Source organism: Rhipicephalus sanguineus, chromosome 1 (assembly GCF_013339695.2).
Source record: "Rhipicephalus sanguineus isolate Rsan-2018 chromosome 1, BIME_Rsan_1.4, whole genome shotgun sequence".
NCBI classification, from domain to species: domain Eukaryota; kingdom Metazoa; phylum Arthropoda; class Arachnida; order Ixodida; family Ixodidae; genus Rhipicephalus; species Rhipicephalus sanguineus.
In genome coordinates this window covers 120,601,710-120,622,616 of record NC_051176.1, presented here as the reverse complement: position 1 = coordinate 120,622,616, position 20,907 = coordinate 120,601,710, and the positions used below count along the sequence as shown (strand labels likewise).

At 44.7% G+C, this 20,907-nt stretch overlaps 1 protein-coding gene across 7 annotated transcripts in view; it reads left to right on the top strand.

Moving 5' to 3' along the window:
- Positions 1-20,907, top strand: part of LOC119396975 (protein PRRC2A) — a 163,188-nt gene that overhangs the window by 102,398 nt on the left and 39,883 nt on the right. For all 7 annotated transcript variants that reach the window (XM_037664393.2, XM_037664386.2, XM_037664433.2 and 4 more), the window contains exon 17: positions 2,091-2,422. In XM_037664393.2, coding sequence (XP_037520321.1) covers positions 2,091-2,422 — 332 coding nt within the window. The remainder of the gene's footprint in view (positions 1-2,090; positions 2,423-20,907) is intronic.

Genomic DNA, 20,907 nt, shown 5'->3' with positions numbered 1-20,907 from the left:
ATTAGCGGCAAATATAATGCCGTGGTAGCTTTTGGGTGTCGCTGTTACAATTTTAGGCTTCGAGAAACATCAAAAAAAAACTTTCTAGATTTTACACAACTTTTGATTACAGTTGCTGGTACGCGAGGATGGTATACAGTTTCATCTGTATATCTATTTACCATAACACTTCTTGATACACCCACCTCGGTGGTCTAGTGTTTATGGTGCTTGACTGCTGAACCGAAGGTTGCGGGATCGAATCCCGGCCTTGGCAGCCACATTTCGATGGAGGTGAAATGCTTTAGGGCTGCGTACTTAGATTTAGGTGCACGTATGAACCAAACGTGTCAAAAATGCGATCTAGGTAAGAAAATTTGTTGTCTAGCATTGAAGGAATTCGATCGCCCTCCACGGTGGTCTATACTCGCGGACAACTTTTCTTGGCGATGAAGCAAAAGTTACGGAGCCTTATCACGTGCATGCTACCACTCATGATTATAGTTCCACAATTGTGTCCGTATTTTCTTCATGAGATATAAAAAAAGAAAGATACTCCTTTATTTTTCTACATGTAGCTCTTTGAGACAGGACGCAGCTCATACCAGTAAGATATATATAAATATCTTTTACTTTATGCATTGTCACTTTGCCGTTTTGCACGTGTGAGGAAGTTGTGCGTTTTACGTGTACGTTGAACGCAAAGCGTCGATGTGAAACACTGATTGCACGCAGCCATCACTTTGCGCGGCGGTGTGAAATGTGCGCCAAACAGGACTACTTCGCGTAGGAGCACATGCAGGAGCTCCACGCCCGTAGCTTTCCCTTTATTGCCAAGAAAAGTTGTGCGCGAGTATAGTGGTCATGGTGCTCGACTGCTGAACCGCAGGTTGCGGGATCGAATCCAGACTGCAGCGGGCGCATTTTCGATAGGAGGCGAAAATTTCCAGGGCCCTCCACTACGGCGTCTTTCATAATCATACCGTAGTTTTGGGACGTTAAACCCCAACAATTATTAGAAACTTCGATTACAGAAAGTAATTTGAGATGCTGGTTTGTCGCATCTAGTTTTATTTCTTGCATAATCATTGTGCCTCTGAATTTCGACACCCAAATTTTAATTTGGTGCACTCCTCTCGCACCGTCAGGACGCATGTAGAAGCAGCCAGTCAAAGGTTTGCATACATTATGAACTTAGTCGGACTGGCTTTTTTAAAAATTTGTTTTCCATTTCCACTTTCCTATATGTAACAAAGGGAAAATGAAAGTATGCTTTGAACAGATAACATGGTTTAAGAGAAGTTGTGGGGTTTTATTCATCAAAGTAGGGGCTCTGGATTAATTTTTGCCGTCAAGCTTTCTTTAATGGGCACCTAGTTCGATTTATTGAGGTTTTAGGAAAAATCGTTGTTACGTAATTCGTATGCCACACTAGTCATTGCCAACACCACAGTTGGTGCTGCTTAAAAAAAAATTACTGGTTACAGCGTTGTTTTTTAATGCATTAACAAAGGCTTAATGCTTAGAACACAATTTTCAAAAGAAATAAAGAAAATGCAAAGTCAACCTGCATAATTCAGTGCCTTAGCTCGTCCTGTGGTTTGGGTTTGGTCAGCCATTAGGCTTCGCTTGTTTCACTTTCACAGATGCGCATCTGTATACAAAAAAAAAAAAATTGGGATTTCTTCTCAAATTTCTGGCCATATTGGCACGTGGGCACGCAGTTAGTCTTATTTCACGGGACGCTGCATTGCATAGAAGTTTGTCGTCCTTACATAAGTTTATGGGACAAGTTGTGGTGCTGCGGAGCTGTCTGAATAATGAAGCATATCCAGATTATCGGCTGGTGACTATTTTTTTACTTTCTGTCTCTTATTGCTGCAATTCTACGACCAAGTTGCTTGCCATGTGATGAAATGACTTCACCAACTATGACACTGGTGATTACAGAAACTTCCATCCATCGTTACTGATGGCGTTGGCAACTCTGGCGTCGGAGGAAACTTATGTTGCAGTGTTCTGCATCCGGTAAAAAAGATCACGTTAGGCAGGAGATGTTAATCCTTCGTTGCATTTCAAAGTTTGCAATCTTGTGTATATTCCGACTGCAGAACTGGCTCCAACGGGGGTACTTCGACCAATGGTCAATGCGTGGGAAAAGCCAATCACCCATGCTCTGCGAGGAGGGAGCCCTCCGTCAGCAGCCCCACAATCAATGTCTGCTCCAGCTGTGTCGTCTGCAGATGTCCTTGTGTCCTCCAAGTCAAGCAGCTTTGATAGAAGTAGTGATCAGCATGACAGTGGCATTGACGTGAGTGACCAACCAGCCTCAGCAGCATCATCTCAGCGCTCTTCGCCCAGTAATGATGGCAAAGCCCCACTGCTTGGAACCAGCCCAAAAGGCTTGGCTGCCATACCTGTTGGTGTGCCACCTTCAGCTGGGGTGAGTGCTACTTTTTGCTAGATATGTGCAAGTGTGTGTGGGTGGTTGAGGTGTTGCAAAGTAAAGGTAGAATGCAATGCGAGTGGCTGGACACACTTGCCAAACGTCAATGGGCTTCACCTCAGCCACATCATGAGACAGGAATGTGCTGTAAATGCTGAAAAGAATGAGTTGAACCTCATTGTATTGCAAACAGTAAAATTGGCAATTTACTTTGTTATACCAAAACATTCTGCAGAAGCTAAAACTTCAATGCATCAAAGTAAGTAGTCTCCAACGAATTTATATTTACACTGCAAGTTTTATGAAATATTGTCATAATTATTCAGTGTGGAAAACAAAAAACGAATTTAGAAACTGAAAAAAAAAAATCATCTAATTAAACCCTGCATGGGGCAGCCATGCAGTGCTTAAGCCATGCAGCCATGCAGGTTGAACACACTGGTAATCTGTGCAAGTGAAGCTATTCCAGTACTACAACTTGCCATTTCAACCTGGGGCATTGCCTGGAGTGGCACTCCACTGAATGCTGTGTTCACTGAATCGAGCTGCTTGTTCTCCACTCAGCATGAGATAGGAGTTCAAAGCCAATGCAGAACACACACACACACACACACAGACAAAAAAAAATTACGGCATCTCTCTTCATGCTAAAGACGTTTTCTGTTTTGTGGCATTGTGTATGTGTATGTCCAAAGAATCGAGCAAGACTCGGTACGGTGTTGCGAATTACGCTCACAGCTATGCATTGGTTCAACACAAATGATTTTACCATAGAACGGCCATATTATTTTACAGAGCTGGAAGTTGTGTGGTGGAAGAGTGTGAGCAGCTCCAAAAATGCTAGCTGCTCGTAGCACTGCACTCACGAAAAAAAGGTTTCGTTTGCAGTAAAACCGCCTCTTTTCCGTTGTCATCATGCGGAGAGCTTATTCTGTTCTTCAGAGTCCAGAACTTTTTTTTTTTTTTTTTCCTCGCTTGGGATCCTGGGGAGTGATCTTTGTGGCATACTGAAACAAATTGCAGCATTCTTTTTCCTGCTTATCAAGATAGCCTAAGGGAAGGAAAAGCTTGAGACCAAAAAATCGGGAAAGAAAAGGGGTGGCATTATTGAAATATACAGCTGTTTTTTCACATGTAAGACCAATTTCTGAGATGAATATTTCATCCACAATGTGGTTTCACGCAATGTGTACGAGCTGAATCTGATTTATCTTTCGGTCACTTAGTTAGTCGGAGTGATATCCCATGACCTAGAGGAGCCAGAGCTGTAATATATATGTGTTTGTATATATATTTTTTTGCACAGAGCCCTGTCTGTATATTACCCTTGGGAGCAGAATTTTAATTTTCTTTTCATACAGTCATGGAATTTTTGGGCTCCCCGAAGATTGACAAATGCTCTAAAAAATTGGGCAGTCGCAAAAATCCAGTGCATTCTTCATTTTCTTCTCTGGTGTGTTCAAATGCTATGCAGGCACATCCGAAGTGGCTCTGAAGGCCTGCCAGTACACTTGAAGGAACACTAGAAGCAAATAAACAAATTGTCAGAGTGAAAGCTCAATGTACGACGTCTAAAACGGCAATATTATTGACAGCAGTGGCCTACTTACTTTGAAATTGAGCTAAATGTATCACACGATGAGTGCCACGAGCGGGACATTTTGGAAATGATCCCGATGACGCGAGAGAGTGACTACAATTAATCACTCGTAGTCAGACTAGCTGCAATAAAAAAAAAAAGAATACTCCGTGCATCAAGAGACGTAATAAAATGCTGCTTGTTCGTTTCTGTTTGATTCATGGAAAAAAGAACCTTCTTGGCGTTTCCATGGGGAACGGCACGCATGGTTCAAAGGTTCCGTTTTCGTCGAACTTGATGACTTTTGATTGCTTGGATGCCCAGTTTGTCGTGTGGCTTTAAATTTAATATGAGCTCAGTGTGAAGAGCATGAATTTACATTTGCCCTGTTGAGTCACTGGCAGCATTGCAATGCGCAGTGTTCAGTTTCGTGGGAGTTTCACTTCTGTCGAGGTTTGCTTTGAATGATAAGGTCTGATCGTAAGTTTAATGCCACCTTGGATTTTTTTAGAGCTCTCTTTGACAGCATCATGACGTGCGCAAAAAAATTTTGTGTGCTTACTTCAACTATGCATGTTTCTTGCAGCGGCGTGTTTCATTTCGGATAATATTGACGCCTGATCACGTACCATGTTCACTGATTCGGATGCAGCTGTGGTTGTTTCGACATCTGGCTTGGTCAGCATCATACTATACAATACCCACTGGGATCGCGCATCTTCATGATTATGCTAAGATTTGTGCCTGATAAGCGCGTCTGATTTTGCGAAGCCACCGAAACTTTGATTTCTGCCTTGGTTCTTTTTTCAGCTCATTTCCAAAGCGGCAGCTGTATATCGCCCGTGGCTCACGCCCATGCAAGGCTATTGTTTACGTGCCGAAACCATGGCATTATTATGAGGCACGCCGTGGTGGGGGACTCGGATTAATTTCAGCCACCTGGGGTTCTTTAACGTGAACGTAAATCTAAGTACGCCGATGTTACTGCATTTCGCTACAATTGAAATGCAGCTGCCATATGCAGGAGTTGAACCAATGACCTCGGTCTTAGCAGCGCAACACCTCAGTCTGCTAAGCAGTTGCGGCGTGTTGCATGCAAGGCCAGTATAAATGCTCAGTGCAAAAATGCAGCTTAATTCTGTTCACAGAAAGCCGTGACGAGAAATGTACCGCCATCAGATGAATAAAACACTTGTAGTACTCACGGTACGGTATTTAAACTGTGGTGTATTAAGCTAACATGCTCCGCTGCTGTGACATTACAAATGGTTGACTCTGAAAGCCAGCGCGCAATCTGGTAATGTACAGTGTCGTCCACTCTTAGGGTGAACACGGATCAGCATTGCCGCGCTCTGCGCATCGAAACGAAACGGCGCAGACGCTTGGGAACGTGCTCCTCTTGCTGTACTACAGGGAAGCGATCACGGGCGTGCCAGCACCGGCGTTGGCTGGATGCACTGGCGCTCCGCAGAGCGCGGCCACGCTGAGCCGTGTTCACCCTAAGAGTGGACGGCACTGTACAGCGGCTGTCTGTTGCTTCGGTTCACAAACTCACTTCCCTTTCAGATGAGCACGGCCATCTCGTTTCTCCCCAATAATAGTTCGTAATACTGTGTACAACAAAAATTGCTTCAAGGTGACAAGACCGCGAAAGCATCGCCTACTGCGGCGAACTGCCATACTCCACTCTTGACGCCTCTGCTTCTCGCACTGCTTGGATTGGAAATGGTAGAACTTGATGGGCAGTTTTCGGCTCTGCGTCATTTTTAAACTTTTGTGACAGTTCTCACTGCAGCAGGACTGCGTGCCTGCTTTCCATTACGACAAAGGAGTGGCACCCATAGCATGAAAAATGAGAGATAAAAGCCTCGGGGAGCAAGTTTTCCGTGCGTGCAATGGAAAACCAAGCAAGCGCGACCGTTCCCAGTGACCGGAGGTTGCCTTTCTCCGCTGGGGCGGCAGACGGTGTTGCGCAAACTTGATCGTGGAAGGCCTGGTGTCAGGTACAAGTCAGTGGCATTTCCACCTAAAGGCTGTATGGATGGCCTGTAATCCCTTTGTTGGAATATATTGCCGCCTGTGCTTCAAGCATTGCCAAGTTTCCTCAGCTGTGTGTATCAACTCCTCGTCACAGTGAATTACAAAACTGCTTATGGTGGTCTATTATTCCAGAAAAATTGAAGCTGTTTTCTTTGTGTGCATTTTGCGGCGTTGCAAAATGGCGTCGCTCCAACAGAATGGCCGCTAGTGGCGCATTTCCGAGGGGTGGTTGCAGATCGCTCATTGGCCAGAGCGCGTGCGAGGCGAGCCCCTTCTCTCCAGCCTCCCCGAGTAGGGGCACTTGCTCGGGATTTTACGGTACTAATATATTATGCAGTGGGGTATCATTTCCTGTCTTACACTTTCATTATTATTATTACAAGGCATGCTTCAGTGAAGGATGCCCAGAAATGCAGTGCACTGAGAGCTCTTGCAACCTTCACCATTTATTACTGTATTTTCTTGGGTATAAGCCACATAAAAAATTTGAAAATTTCAGAGCTAAAGTTAAGACGAAAACTGCAAATAGACCCTTTTCATAATTGTAAAGCTAGCTTTCCTGCTATGCAATTTGCCCAACTAATGGCGGCTCGTCACTTACTGCAAACAGTGTTCAAAACGCATTTTGCTTACTCTATGACGTTGAAAATATAGACTCGGCTCTCTTGACATATACAGTCTAACCCGCTTATAACGAACTCGAAAGTGTCGCGAAAAGTGGTCGCTATATCAGTAGTTCGTTGTATATGGACTGCGCTTAGCGGCCAAGCCGTTTGTTTTTTCTGTGCACTTTTATAAAGTGCATCCAACCTCTCCGGTGACAAGCTAAGCCTTTTCGCGTCGTGAAGCGATGCCCGCTACGTGCTCATGAGTGAATTACACGCCTTTGCTATGAACTGACACAGTTTCACCGAAGCGCGGTACTGCCATGGACGTGGAGCCGATCATCCCTGGCTAGTTGCGTGCAGTGCGTTTCCTACTCGGCTCGCGGAGTCACTGCCGGGCTGTTTGCTGTTATGGTATGCGCGTGTTTGTACTTTCTTCGTGCCTGCTTCACTCCGGACTGTGCACGGGTGCAGCGAGTAGGCTGTTCATTCAACGCGGCGAAAACAAGCATTTTGCAAGCAACGCGCACTCTACGTCTCCGCGATGCTCTCGCGGCCCTGCACGACGATGCGCGGCGCACTTGAGTTCTCACCTAGTCAAACACGCAGTATAAGCTCGCTGTCAGTACATCGACGTTTCTCGGTGCCCGCGCCGCTCAACAACAGCGAGCTACTTTCGTTTCTACAAAGCGACGCGCACTTTAAAGCGGTCTCGCACGACGCGACAGCGGCGAGCTTGCGAACGGCAGCATGCCGCGCTCGTACTGCCGTCAATCCACACAGTGTACGGCGTACGGCGTACGCCACACGCGCAGCCGAGCAGATATCTACAGGGTGTGTCCAGATAAGATCGAACACGAGGTCCCGGTCACCATTCCCGATTCTGATGAAATTTACTGTAGGTCTAGGCATTACACCCAGAACAATGGTTTCGCAGTTAGTTTTGCGAACAAAAATTTTGTTCGCCTGAAAAAAAATATATATAAATTTTGGCCGCAAAAAACGCTTTTCGGCCAATTTCGCGATTTCTGAATTTTGAGCGCACATAGGAAAAAAACGGTGCACTTCTTTGTCACAATATTTATTCCCCATAAAGAACAAGTGAAATACAATCTTATGAGTCTATTATTTCCCTTTCTTGTCGAAGCATTTTTAAAGAAAAAAATCACAAACTTGGCAAATCGCACAAAATACCTCTATTTCACGAATTTATTGCTGCAAGCAAGTTCAAGTGAGGATAATGAAAATCGGTACATATTAACTTTGATACTTTCGCTCTCTTTTAAAATAATTTGCGTGGTTTTATCGCGCTCTGTTTTACTCGATAATTGGGCTGAAACGTAAGTGATTTACCAAAAACGCCGAACTTTGAAAATCATTTTCTCAAAAAGGCCATTTTTAATTTTTTTTAAAATCCCTCTGATTGAAGTCAAGGACGTCATCTACCATTGTGCAGAAAAAAACGTTGCATTATTTTGGTTCCTGACAAGTTATAGTGCGTCAAATGTGACCATGCCACCCTAGCGGCCGCGTCGTTCGTTATGGGCTGAAACTCGTATATAAGTTGCTAAAAATACTTGTACGTGACATAATCACAAATCAGCAGCCCCACACCAACAAATGCGCAGCCCGGTGTCATGGTTAAGCAAGCTTTGTCTTGGGATCAGCCGCTTGACAAACCCGCAGCAGCGGCCGCTTGATGCGGCGGGCACTCACATTACATGAGTACCGCTTCGACGGCGGATGAGCTCCGCTGGCGCGCCAAACTACGCTCAGAGGACAAACGAGAGAAGGAATGCACCACTGTGAAAGTTAAAGGCCGTTAAGTGCCAACAAATCTCATAATATGCAACGAAAACTCTGCCGGCGATATCCCAGTGAGCGCCTCCAGTAGTGCGCTCATGTGTTGCTTTCTCTCTTCGGATGGCCTAAATATAATTAGGTTCATTCTATGAGCAACATATGGCACAAAAGAAAGCCATTGACATCTAAAGAAAGCTTTCATACGTGCTTCCGATGGTCGAGCAACTCAAACTGCAGTTGTTCATCTCGTGCCAGAACACTTGTGTCAGCCGGCTGTGAAAAGAAGTGTGTCCAAGTCCTTTACTTCATTAAAGAACCGCTTTTACAATACTGTATTGTTTGTGCCTCCGCAGATAGAATATTCAACGCAAGTCGAGCATTTATCACGATATTATGCGGCTTCGGGCATAACAGCAGGGGAAAAAAATACATCCGTGCTGTATTGAAGGCGCTCAATGGGAAATCGCCGGCAGAGTTTTCGTTGCATATTATGTCATTTGTTGGCACTTAACGGCCTTTAACTTTCACAGTGATGCATTCCTTCTCTCGTTTGTCCTCTGAGCGTAGTTTGGCGCGCAAGCGGAGCTCATCCGCAGTCGAAGCGGTACTCATGTAGTGTGAGTGCCCGCAGCATCGAGCGGCCGCTGCTGCGGGTTTGTCAAGCGGCTGATCCCAAGACAAAGCTTGCTGAATCATGACACCGGGCATCGCATTTCTTGGTGTGGAGCTGCTGATTTGTGATTATGTCACGTACAAGTATCTTTAGGAACTTATGTCAGAGTTTCAGCCCATAAAGAACGACGCGGCCGCTAGGCTGGCATGGTCACATTTGACGCACTATAACTTGTCAGCAACCAAAATAATGCAACGTTTTTTTCTGCAAAATGGTGGATGACGTCCTTGACTTCAATCAGAGGGATTTTAAAAAAAATTAAAAATGGCCTTTTTGAGAAAATGATTTTCAAAGTTCGGCGTTTTTGGTAAATCACTTACGTTTCAGCCCAATTATCGAGTAAAACATAGCGCGATAAAACCACGCAAATTATTTTAAAAGAGAGCGAAAGTATCAAAGTTAATATGTACCGATTTTCATTATCCTCACTTTAACTTGTTTGCAGCAATAAATTCCTGAACTAGAGGTATTTTGTGCGATTTGCCAAGTTTGTGATTTTTTTCTTCAAAAGTGCTTCAACAAGCAAGGGAAATAATAGACTCATAAGATTGTATTTCACCTCTTCTTTAAGGGGAATAAATATTGTGGCGAAGAAGTGCACCGTTTTTTTCCTAGGTGCGCTCAAAATTCAGAAATCGCGAAATTAGCGGAAAAGCGTTTTTTGCGGCCAAAAATTGTATTTTTTTTTTCAGGTGAACAAAATTTTTTTCCGCAAAACTACCTGCGAAACCATTGTTCTGGGTGTAATGCCTAGACCTACAGTAAATTTCATCAGAATCGGGAATTGTGACCGGGACCTCGTGTTCGATCTTATCTGGACACACCCTACAGATGACAGTGAAGTTTGTCGGCTATAAGTCATAACTGCACGTTCATCGACGGCCGCCACCTCTCCTTCGCTCTTTTCTGATGCTTATCCCCGAAGGCATCGCCGCAATCGCGCGGAAATTGTTATCACCGATCGACCGGTCTCTGCTGTTACCGAAAAGACTGACGACATTTGGCGGCACAGTGTGTCGTCGACGAGTTTATGGACGCAGTGAACCTTTATGCGATGAAAGTTATCGCGGTTATCACTTCTTCCATTTATGCCTTCTTGCGTTCCAAGGCATTGTTTGGTTCATCGTTGGCGGTCGTAGCTGCAGAGAACGGCGTCAGGAAAGGTTACCGTGCGAAAGCTGACCGCAAGGCTTCACGCTGCCTCCCTTTTTTTTTTTTTTTTTTTCCTCACTGCCATTCTGCCACTGAAGAAAAGGCTGGAAAGTGAGCGACCTCGCTCGCAGCGTCCGAAATCTGCGTGCGGGGCTCGCCGATCAGGGATATCGTAAATTGAAGCGGGGCACACGCAAGCGCGCGCCCCTCTCACGCTTTAGAAGGCCTGTTTTAACTTTTTTTCGCTTCGTATGCGCCATATTTTTACCGCGACCGTGTCTGAAGTGTTCGTTGTAAAAGTAGGAGGCTTTGAAAAATGTTAGCTATACGTGGACGCAGCTTCAATGTTTAGCATGGGAAAATCGTAAGTGCACCCAAATATGCTCGTTATAACCGATAGATCGTTATACTTGAGATCGTTATTAGTAGGTTCGACTGTACACGCAGCGCCAACACATGCAACTACGACCTCGTCTCCACTCTAACCCTTGAAGACACTATGTACACACTTGTGTACCCCACTTGTTTTTGCCATTTGTAATGACTACGGGCTTAGAGAGAGCAAGATACATTGAGCTTTGGATGAAGTGAACCTCCTGCATAATAAATTTCTTCATTTAACTTCATTTTGCAGTTTACTGTTAGATATGATCAGTTTGCTGAAGGCACTACCACGTCCGACGTGCCCCTTCCCGGGAGCCACGTCAAAAGTATAATTTTTCTTTGCTTGAAATGGACATTCTCAAACAAATTTGCATTATATTTCTGGCATAACATTTCATTCTACTAATGCAAAAACTGAGCATGAAGGTCTTCACAATAAGTAGATATTCAATTTCCATTGAATTAGAATTAATTACTATAAGATACATAAATTAATGCATTATGACATTATTTTCGTTGCAATGGAACGTCGAGTGTTTTAAAGTAATGTTGTGTCGATTTGCCGCGTTTACAGACAGTTCTTAATAGGGGGTGCCTGAAAGGGCTAGGCAAGACAGGTGCCGCCATTAGTTGGGCAATTATGCGCAAAGAAGCGCACTTGTGGATTATGAAAAGGGTCTATTCTGGTGTGCAAAGGTGGCTTCGTAGCATGCAAGAAAGCAAGCTTTGTGGCCATACACGGGGATAATTAAAAAAAAAAGTTCCGGGAATCGTTGTTGGAGGGTGCAGGTTATACACACAAGCAAATACGGTACTTCACCAATTTGGCTGTCTCTTTGCCCACGGCTTGTGCAATGAACAAAATGTTGATAAAACACATTTCAACTTCATTCAGCCTTTTCTGGTACAAAAGAAAATGCTAGCACACAACAAAAAGCTACCGTATTTTCCGGTGTATAAGACGCAGTTTTTTTTCAAAAATTTTCGGAGCTGCGTCTTACACACCGGTGCGTCTTATACGCACTTTTTGTAGTTCTTTTGGGAGAAACTCGTGTTGATCTTGATTAGTTTTTTTTTTTAAATAACTAGGAGCAGTCCGATGCGAATGATGCGTCATAATTATAATAACGAAGACTCAATGTACCAGTACTACAGTTCCACAACAAAACCAAAGTACATAAAACGGAAAAATAAAAAAGTATGTTGTGCGAGTTCTCAGCTCACTGAAGCTGCGTGAGTTTCGGAGGCTGTGCCATAGAGAGCTGTACTCAGTTAGTGAAATCGGCGTAAGATGGCGATAGGTGCGCGACGGGTTCGGCTCGGCTTCGGCCGCTACGCCGGCCACGCTGTCGTTCAGTGAGTTGGGCAAGTTGGGCTAGTCGCCATTTGCAACTTCATTCATTCGATTGGTCCATGCTACTGTCCGCGCCTTTGTTATCTTCACCTGCAGTATGCCGGCTAAACGGAAAAGTTACACGGCGAAGTTTAAGCTTACTGCTGTGACGTATGCATAGGAGCACGAGAACCGGACAGCGGGCCATCATTTCGACGTCACCGAGAAGATGGTCCGCACATGGTGACAGTCAACTGCTAAGCTTCAGGCCATGAAGAGTGACAACAAAGCTGACCGCGGTAAGAAATCGCGATGGCCAGACCTTGAGGGACGTCTGCACTCATGGATACTGGAATAGCGTGCCCAAGGTAGGGCGATGTCAACGGTGCAGCTGCGTCTCAAAGTGCAGGCGCCAGCTAAGGAGATAGGCGCCGTTGATTTTGTTGGCGGGTCGTCCTGGTGCTCCAGATTTATGCGCCGCAAAGCGCTGGCTATGAGGGCCCGCACAAGCATGTGCCAGAATCTGCCAGCAGATTCCAAGGACAAGCTTGAAAGGTTCCAGGCTTTCGTTAAGAAAGCCATTGAAGACGATGGCATCGGCGGTAGCCATATAATAAATATGGACGAGGTGCCACTTACGTTTGACATCCCAATGAAAAGGAGTGTGGCACCGAAAGGTGACAAATCCGTCACCATCAAAACTACCGGCCACGAAAAGGCGCACTTCACGGTTGTGCTTGCATATTGCGCCGATGGGCAAAAACTTCCGCCAATGATTATATTCAAGCGGAAGACGATGCTGAAAGTCTTTCCCGCCTGGTGTCGTCATAGAAACGAACGTGAAAGGCTGGATGGACGAAGAGATGATGGGCAAGTGGCTCGAAAAATGCTTTTCTATGCGACCAGATGGTTTCTTTCATGTGAAAAAGGGCCTCCTGGTCTTGGATAGCATGCGGGCGCATATAACAGAGCTCACTTTGAAGCGCATCAAGGCAAAAAACTGCACCGCTGCGTTTATCCCAGGCGGGATGACAAAAATGCTTCAGCCGTTGGACATCTCTGTGAACCGCAGTTTCAAGGCTATTCTGCGGCGCCTGTGGGAGTCGGGAATGTCCGACGGCGAGCATAGCTATACTGCAACTGGACGCATGAGGCGTGCTTCATTTTGCGATGTCGCAAAGTGGGTGCGCGAAGCCTGGTGTGCGGTGTCACAGGCCACCGTAACTGCTGGGTTCCGCAAGGCAGGCCTGCTAGCATCCTCACCCCCGACCTCGATGACGACAGCAGCAGCAGTGATTCTGAAGAGGAAGCAGAGGAAGTCCCAGCGTCACTGCTGCCAGAGTTCGCTGAACTATTCCAAAGCGCGTCGGAGGACAAGGACTTTGAGGGCTTCGTGAAATAAAATGTTTTTCCTGCAGTCATGCGGAACGTTTCAGTGGGTGTGCATTATTTTTTCTCACAAGTTTGTTGTAGTGAAAGTTTTCTTACGGACTAGCACTCAGAAACATAAGTACGGCATTTTACAATGCTCGCTCAACCGCAGATCATGAAGTTTCTTTGCGGAAAGTGAGTGAATGTGGGTGCGTCTTATATATTAATTTGTGCATGAAAACTTGCGAAAACTGGGGGGTGCATCTTATACACCGGAAAATACGGTACTCTCGTAGTAGCTTGGCGTGCTTCTTGCCCTTCTTCTTGAAAGGCTACATTGAATTATGTTGTAATTTTCTATGCGAGTACTTGCATCATCATTTCTGTAAGATGTTTATCAAGTTCAATTGCTTCCAAAATGAGAAATTCGGGGTCCTCGTGAAGGCATTCAGAATTGACAAAATGAACAATGGCTTCCACATTACTGTGCTTTTGAGGTGCAGATTGCTCTGTGCTTCTCAAGCATGCCTCGACTACTGCTATTTCACCATGGGTTCTGTGAATCTCGACGGCAGCTGCCCAAATGGATTTTCTAGGCTTTTTCACATAGGCATTATTCATATCAACAGGCTGTAAAAAACATTAGGGGCAGCATGAATGACCTTACAGGGACGACACTAAAGGCAAATATTAAGTAGACGTTGATTGTTCAAATAGCGTTCCAGAAATTTCGTAGTGCTTGTTTTGTGCCAAGGGAACTGTGTTAGCGCACTTCAAATCAACCGCCTGAACGGGCCATCTGACGTAGCAGTTGCTATGCCCAACGTTGCCCGCCTTTACTGCCCGGCCGCTGACTCTACAGTTTCTTGGGCAACAGCGGCCATCAACCTTGCCAAGACGCAGCTATGGGCCACTCCAAAACTGTATAGTTCACTGTAATGGAGCTTACCTTGGCCAGCAGGAGAAGTAGAGTATCAACGGTGCGAAAATAGCAAGAGCCAAGCACACGTAGCAGTGCACAATAGCGAAACTACCATTGAGACGCGACCATGTGAGCGAAGCTCAGATTTGCGAAAACGAACTTTAGAACCACTCTCGCAGTTTCCCCATGGTAACGCCAAGAGGTTTTTTTTTTTTTTTCGATGAATCAAACAAACGAACAAGCAGAATTTTATTACGTTGTGTGATGCACTGAAGGTTCTTTTTTTATGGCAACTGGTTTGATTACTAGTGGTTAATTGTACTCTGGACTCTTGACGTCATCGGGATCATTTCCAAAATGTCCCATTCGTGGCGCATATAGTGTCCTACGTTTATCTTACGTTCTCGATTAGTAGAGCACTGCTGTTGATAATATTGACGTTTTAGAGGTTTTCACGCGTTGACCTTTCACTCTGACAAATTATTTGCCTTTAGTGTCCCTTTAAAGGAAAACTAAAGTGTAATACTAAAGCTGTTTAGACTGATGAAATATCCTTTGGGAACCCTATTGGCATTAATTTGCCCTCTTAGGTTCAATACTAAAGAACCTGCATGTCGGTGTGATGTCACGAATTTCCCATTTTCTTTCTCTCTCCACCCCTGTGTTATGGCTATGTTCGCTCAGTGAAATTCCGTGATAGTTGCTGTGTTTAAGTCTTGGCTCTTTTAGAAAACAATGCAATTCATTCTTACTGCAAAAAAATTAAACCATCTCCTGCTAAAGGGGACCATGAGGCGATGCGGAGCAGCGTTTTGGCATGTCGAGCCCGCATTTCATCCGTAGCAGTTTCTCGCCGACGTTGCCTTTTGCGCTGGGCTTTCCTAGCCCAGAGCTCGGGGTCCGCTTGCCGATGTTTACGTTGCGCTTCAGCGCGTCGAGCCTTCCACTGCTCCGCGATCTCGGCAGGCATTGAGGTATTACTGCAACTGGCGCCGACGTTGACGTTGGAACTCACGACACCGGCGCAGCCAGCGCATTGACAGAGTGTGTGTACGACCTAACGTGAGCCTTTTATCTAAAGGTGTGTGGAGAGGGTTTGCGCATGCGCAATAAGGGTGGTCACGCTGCACACGGGATTGAACTCTGCCATAAGCTGCTTCGCATCTAAAAAATTGTGTAGGTAAAAGCAGAGGCCATCAAAATCTGTGACGTCGCAAGCAAGTTGGTGCGGTAGCCTCATCAGGCGTCGCCACTCGTTATTTCTTCTTGCGCGTTTTCTCTCTTATAAGTGTCTTTTCACAGCTAGAGCTGTGCTTTTTGTATTATAAGGTAATTTACTAATTGGAGAAAAATCATTTTGTCTTTAGTGGCCCTTAAAACTAGCAACTGGGCTTGTTAGTGTGCTTGCATAAGTTGTTCCAAATGGCTGTTGTTGGACTACTGCAATTATCTCGTGTTTACTCTTCCTCATTTTTAGTGTGCTGTAGCGTTGCATGATAAGTGAGACTGCTTAAAAGAAACAGCATGAGAGGTCCACAGAAAGCTCGGATACCTCTAACATCATAATGATGAATTCCTGCCATCGGGATGCCTCTAATAATAATATGTTGGGTTTAACGTCCCAAAACCACAATATGATTATGAGAGATGCCGTAGTGGAGGGCTCTGGAAATTTCGACCACCTGGGGTTCTTTAATGTGCACCTGAAGTACACGGGCCTCAAAACATTTTCGCCTCCATCGAAAATGCAGCCGTCGCGGCAGGGATTCGATCCCGCAGTTGTGACAGAACAGCAGGGTTCCCAATTCATTGGATTCTATGGGAGCTATGCTAAGACTGGCCGAAAACTATGGTAGCAGCCAGAAAAATCCTGCAGCTGGGAACATAGTGGGGTTCTACTGTATTTGCAGGAAGTGTTCTTACATCTGTATTAGTTGATGTGGGCCACATTTATTATAATTATTGATAAAATATATTGTCTTTCAAAGGGTTAAGAAAACCGGAAGTCATCAAAAGTTTATTTGAAGTCCTCAAAGTCCAGACTGTGCTCTATCCCTCAATGTTGCCTGCCACATGATGAACTGACTTCACCAACTATGATAATGGTGATTACAAAACATCCATCCATCGTTACTGATGGCATTGGCAACTGTGGCATAAGAGCATAGCCAAATGCAGCAGATTGTGCTGCCTCATTAGGCAATGATCGTCATGGGATTGTGTACACCAGGGGACAACGTTTTGAGGTGGAGGGCCGAGTTGCATGAAGATGACACTGCTGGGGCCAGAGAGCAAATTGGGTGGGTGGTCGAGGAAGGGGCAGGGGGGGGATAGAAATCATATTTTCAGCATGCGTGTCACAACAAGGTTGCATTTTACAAACGTAAGTTACAATTAAAAAAAAAAACACATTCTCATTCTCATGCAGTTTGCAAATATCTACATCAAGCAGAATTCTGGTTTGAGCTAGTTGGTACTGGTTCATAACTGAGGATACTTGTGGCGCCCTGTTCTTTTGTGTTGTGTGTCCTCGTTCGATTAGTGCCAAAAGTATCTGCATCAAGGTTTCTCGCAAACAGACGCAGAAAGTTGTCGAGTTGTTCCTCATTTAATCGGGAAATCAAGTTTGATTTCATGAACCTCATTTTTGAGATAATCTGTTCGCAGGCGTATGTACTGCTGAACAATGTTTTCGAGTTTGAGGAAACTAGCAGCAGCCATGATAACAGAGTTTGTGAGGCCAGCGTAAAACTTCATAATGTCTTTCGCCTCAAATGCCTCTTTGAGCTCAGTCTGTCTGCAGATCAGCCAGTTGCAACTGGTACATACTTGGGACCTCCCCCAGATCCACTTGGAGATTCTTGGGATGAAGGTCCTTGCCTGTCCTTCATCCTTTTGGCCTTGCGCAAAGAAAGGAAGTGAAGATGAGGGGTGCAATGCTAACTGGAAGCAATCTTTTTTTTTTTTTTTTTTTTTTTTCCTGTCTAACCCTATTCGAGATAAAACTGCCATGTCTGCCTTCAGATAGGAAGTGACAAGGTCAAGGGAGATAGGAAGTGACAGGGGCGAGGGTCCTGATGTAGTGCTGGAGGCGCATACTGCCCTGTAGGCCGCAGGTTGCCGACCTCTGGTGTACACAATGCACATGCCTATTTTAAACTCTTAAAATGTTGGGTATCGTTAGGGGCTGTTTAAGGGGAGACACTGGTCCGAAAATTTTTTTAATTTTCAGTATTTCCAGCTGAAATTATATTACAATATGTATTTTTCACAACTGAAAACAAATATGCAATTAGTTTTTTGCTATCACTTTTAGATTTTTAAATATTGACTGTTACATAAACTTACATTCTGCCCAGCCTTTTGACATCTTCCTCATAAAATATTGTTACAAATTTGTCATGACAGCATTCTAGGAAGGCCCGGGAGTGCAACAAAACCATAATTTTATTTTTAGCTTCATTGATACCAGAGTTATGGCCTTAACAAGTATACTCATGAGAAATCTTACTGTTGCTTAAGGGGAGACACTGGTCTCGAGACGAAAAGTTTTATTATTGGAGATATTGTAATGAAATTGGGTGTGTATATGTATTTCTTCCTCCTGTTTTCAAAAATATAATTAGTTTTCATGTACTTCAAATAGTTATAAAATTGTGAGAGCATAAGTGAAATCTAATTAGGTAATTTTTTACGGGTCATTAAGACACTTTCTCTCAGTATTTTTAGGTTCTGTTTAAGATGCAGCTGTAGCCAAAGACCTGCCATGTGGAGCTATGCTATTTATATTGTCACTGAGATATATCATCATATAAGAACTTTCAATTGTATTGACATTGTGTCATTGAAATGCAACTAGCTCACATTATTGTTCACAAAATTTCATATGTTCATCTTAGCCAGAAAAAAATAGCATAGCTCCACAGTCCTATTTCTTACGAATTCAACAGTATAAAATTTATCAAAATTACCTTACAGAAACATAATGAAAAGATCCGTAAGGCTGGTCAAGTTGGCAAAAAATGTGAAGCTGAGAAAATCGCGTTTGAAGTTGGACACGCACTGTATAAATTTCTAAAAGGAACCTTTAATCATAAATTTTATTCACATGTTCCCCATCTGTTTCCCTTCAAAACAAAACAGAAAGTGTCTTGTTCCACCCAAGGAATCATATCTAAAAAAATTTTCCAATGTGTAAAGCATGATCAAAACCCCACCATGACAAGCGGCTGGGGGGTTCTGGAAAAGCCATGGGGTATGAGGCTCAAGCGACTGGCTGCTCATGTCTTTTCAGTCTTTAGGAAGAACCTTCTAGATGTTAGGCAGCATGTTACCCTGGGTAATAGGTTGCTATGCTTGAGAGAATACCTTCAAAGTAGTCCAGGACTGTAATCTTCAGTTGCACCCGTTTTGTGTCGCCTTGCAAGAGTCTTTTTTGTGTTGGTGCTCTTCAGATGAGTTGCATTTGCCTTGCGTAAACACAGAGATACTTTTTCTAGGCTTCGTCGAACAAGGCAATCCCCAGCAACATAGCCCAAACTTGCAGCAATGGACTCGTTGGTTGCCCTTCTTCCTTGGTTGTAGATGGCAACAGCCTCAGTGGCAGCTCGCTTCACACTTTCCAGCGAAGCATTCCCATTCTTTGAAGTTTGGGTCCAGATGACTGAATGAAGACTCTCACTCGCGTTCTGGGTCTTCCTTTCACAGCACCGTGCCAGCAGGCTCTCACAACTGCTGGCATGGTGCTGCGAAATCACAACTGCTGCAAGAAAAAATAAGCTTTACCGCAAGGCCGTACTCCTTGTCCATTGCCTTCCTCACGCTGAGACTTTTTGCGTCGCATTTGTCGCACTTCGCTTGTGCAAAAAAGTTATTCAAAACTTTCATATCGACGAGCAAAAAATCGGTCCCGGCATCACCGGGCTGGTGCTCCGCGCCGACTCCAAGAAGGTCGAACTTGTGCTGGCTAGCCGACTTTCCAGACAGAACAGTCATCGTTTGCGCCGATCTCTCAACTCGCTGCGCCTGCTCCGCCGTTGAGTAGTACGCGGCATCAACCCGAAGTGCTTCGCTAGTCGAACTTGGTACCACGGTGTCGTCAGTTGAAGTTCCCGGCAGATCCAAAGGGTCCGGCCGAGACTCCAACTCCGCTGCCGACGGTGCACTTGTAGCCGGCGCCTTCTTGTTCCAAGCCAGTTTTTTACAGCTTCCAAAATCTCGTTGCGTCGATGGTTTCAGACGAGAGTCTCCAGGCATCTCGAACGCGTGTAAAAACTACCGGCACAAAGTGGAAACACGGTCCGTCGAGAAACACGCACGATCGCAAAAGCAGGCGCACACAAACGGACAGCCACGGCGGAGAACCCAACACAAAGAAAAAAAAATGACGTGTTGGTCGCGCCAGCCAATGGGAGACTCGGAAAGGCGCGCTTGAAAGCCAATCAGTGGCTTGGAAACGACCTTCAGAAAACCCGCGACGGCGGCCGTTCTGCTTGAGCGACACCATTTTGAGATGGCGCAAAATGTGCACAAAGAAAACAGCTTCAAATCTAGCCCAAGATGGCGGCGCTCGGCCCGCTGCATCGCTCATGGCGTGCGCGGGAAGTTCGAACAAATTTCGTCCTTTTCGGGACATTTTAGTGCTGCCGGGGTGCTTTGAAAGCAGATTTTATCGCCTTTCCCGACCGAATTTAGCGTTAGCAATTTGAGAGTAGGTGCTCAGAAGTACAAACGCCTCGAAAATAAGCTTTGCGAAAAATCGATTTTTTGACCATTTTTGACCGTTCCAAGACCTGCGTCTCCCCTTAACTTCATTGCTAATTAAATCCCTCTTCTAAATAAAAATATCACATTTTTTTTGTTTTGTTGCACTAATCAATGTATAAGCTTTCAAATGCTGCAAGAATTATCAAAATCCGACTGCTACATCAAAAGATACTGTGGGCAATGGCTTAGGGTGTGATGAAAAATGTTGTTTTGAGAAAACGACAAAAGAAGTTTAGGAACATGCTGAGCATTTATATTCAACAAGAAAAGGTGTGTAAACTAAGGTGAGCTTTAAAACCTCTTGGTGCAGTACATAACTTGTGTTTGTGACTCTGGCTGGCACCCCTCTTTAAAGCTCTTGCACTGTGCATTTGAAAATATCTAGCAGTGCTTTTCTATCAATGTCATAAGAGCGATGGTGATGACAGTGGTAAGGCTGGCTGGCTAATATTTGTCCGTTTCATTCCTGCATCTATGGCACAAAGGAAACCGGTGTGCATGCAGTGTTATTATATTCTTATTAATATTTATTATATTATTATTAATTATATATAAGGGTTCTTTTTTATTCAACACATAAATCTGCGTGTGCGAACCTTTCCCTTTTATATTGCACCATATGCTAGAGCAAAGAGGCCGTCACTCTTGCTAGAACTTCCGCAGCAGCCCTAACAGTCAAAGCTGTGACCCCCTATCTCAAGGTTCATGTAGTCACAACTGCGGCAGGTTTCAGGCTTGTAGGGACACCGACGATTCTTTGACTGAAGATGTTTATTCACCTTAGTTACTCATCTGCCTACGCAACAAGTAGATGCTGAAACACTTCAGCGGTAAAACATTCCGCATGGGCTGGA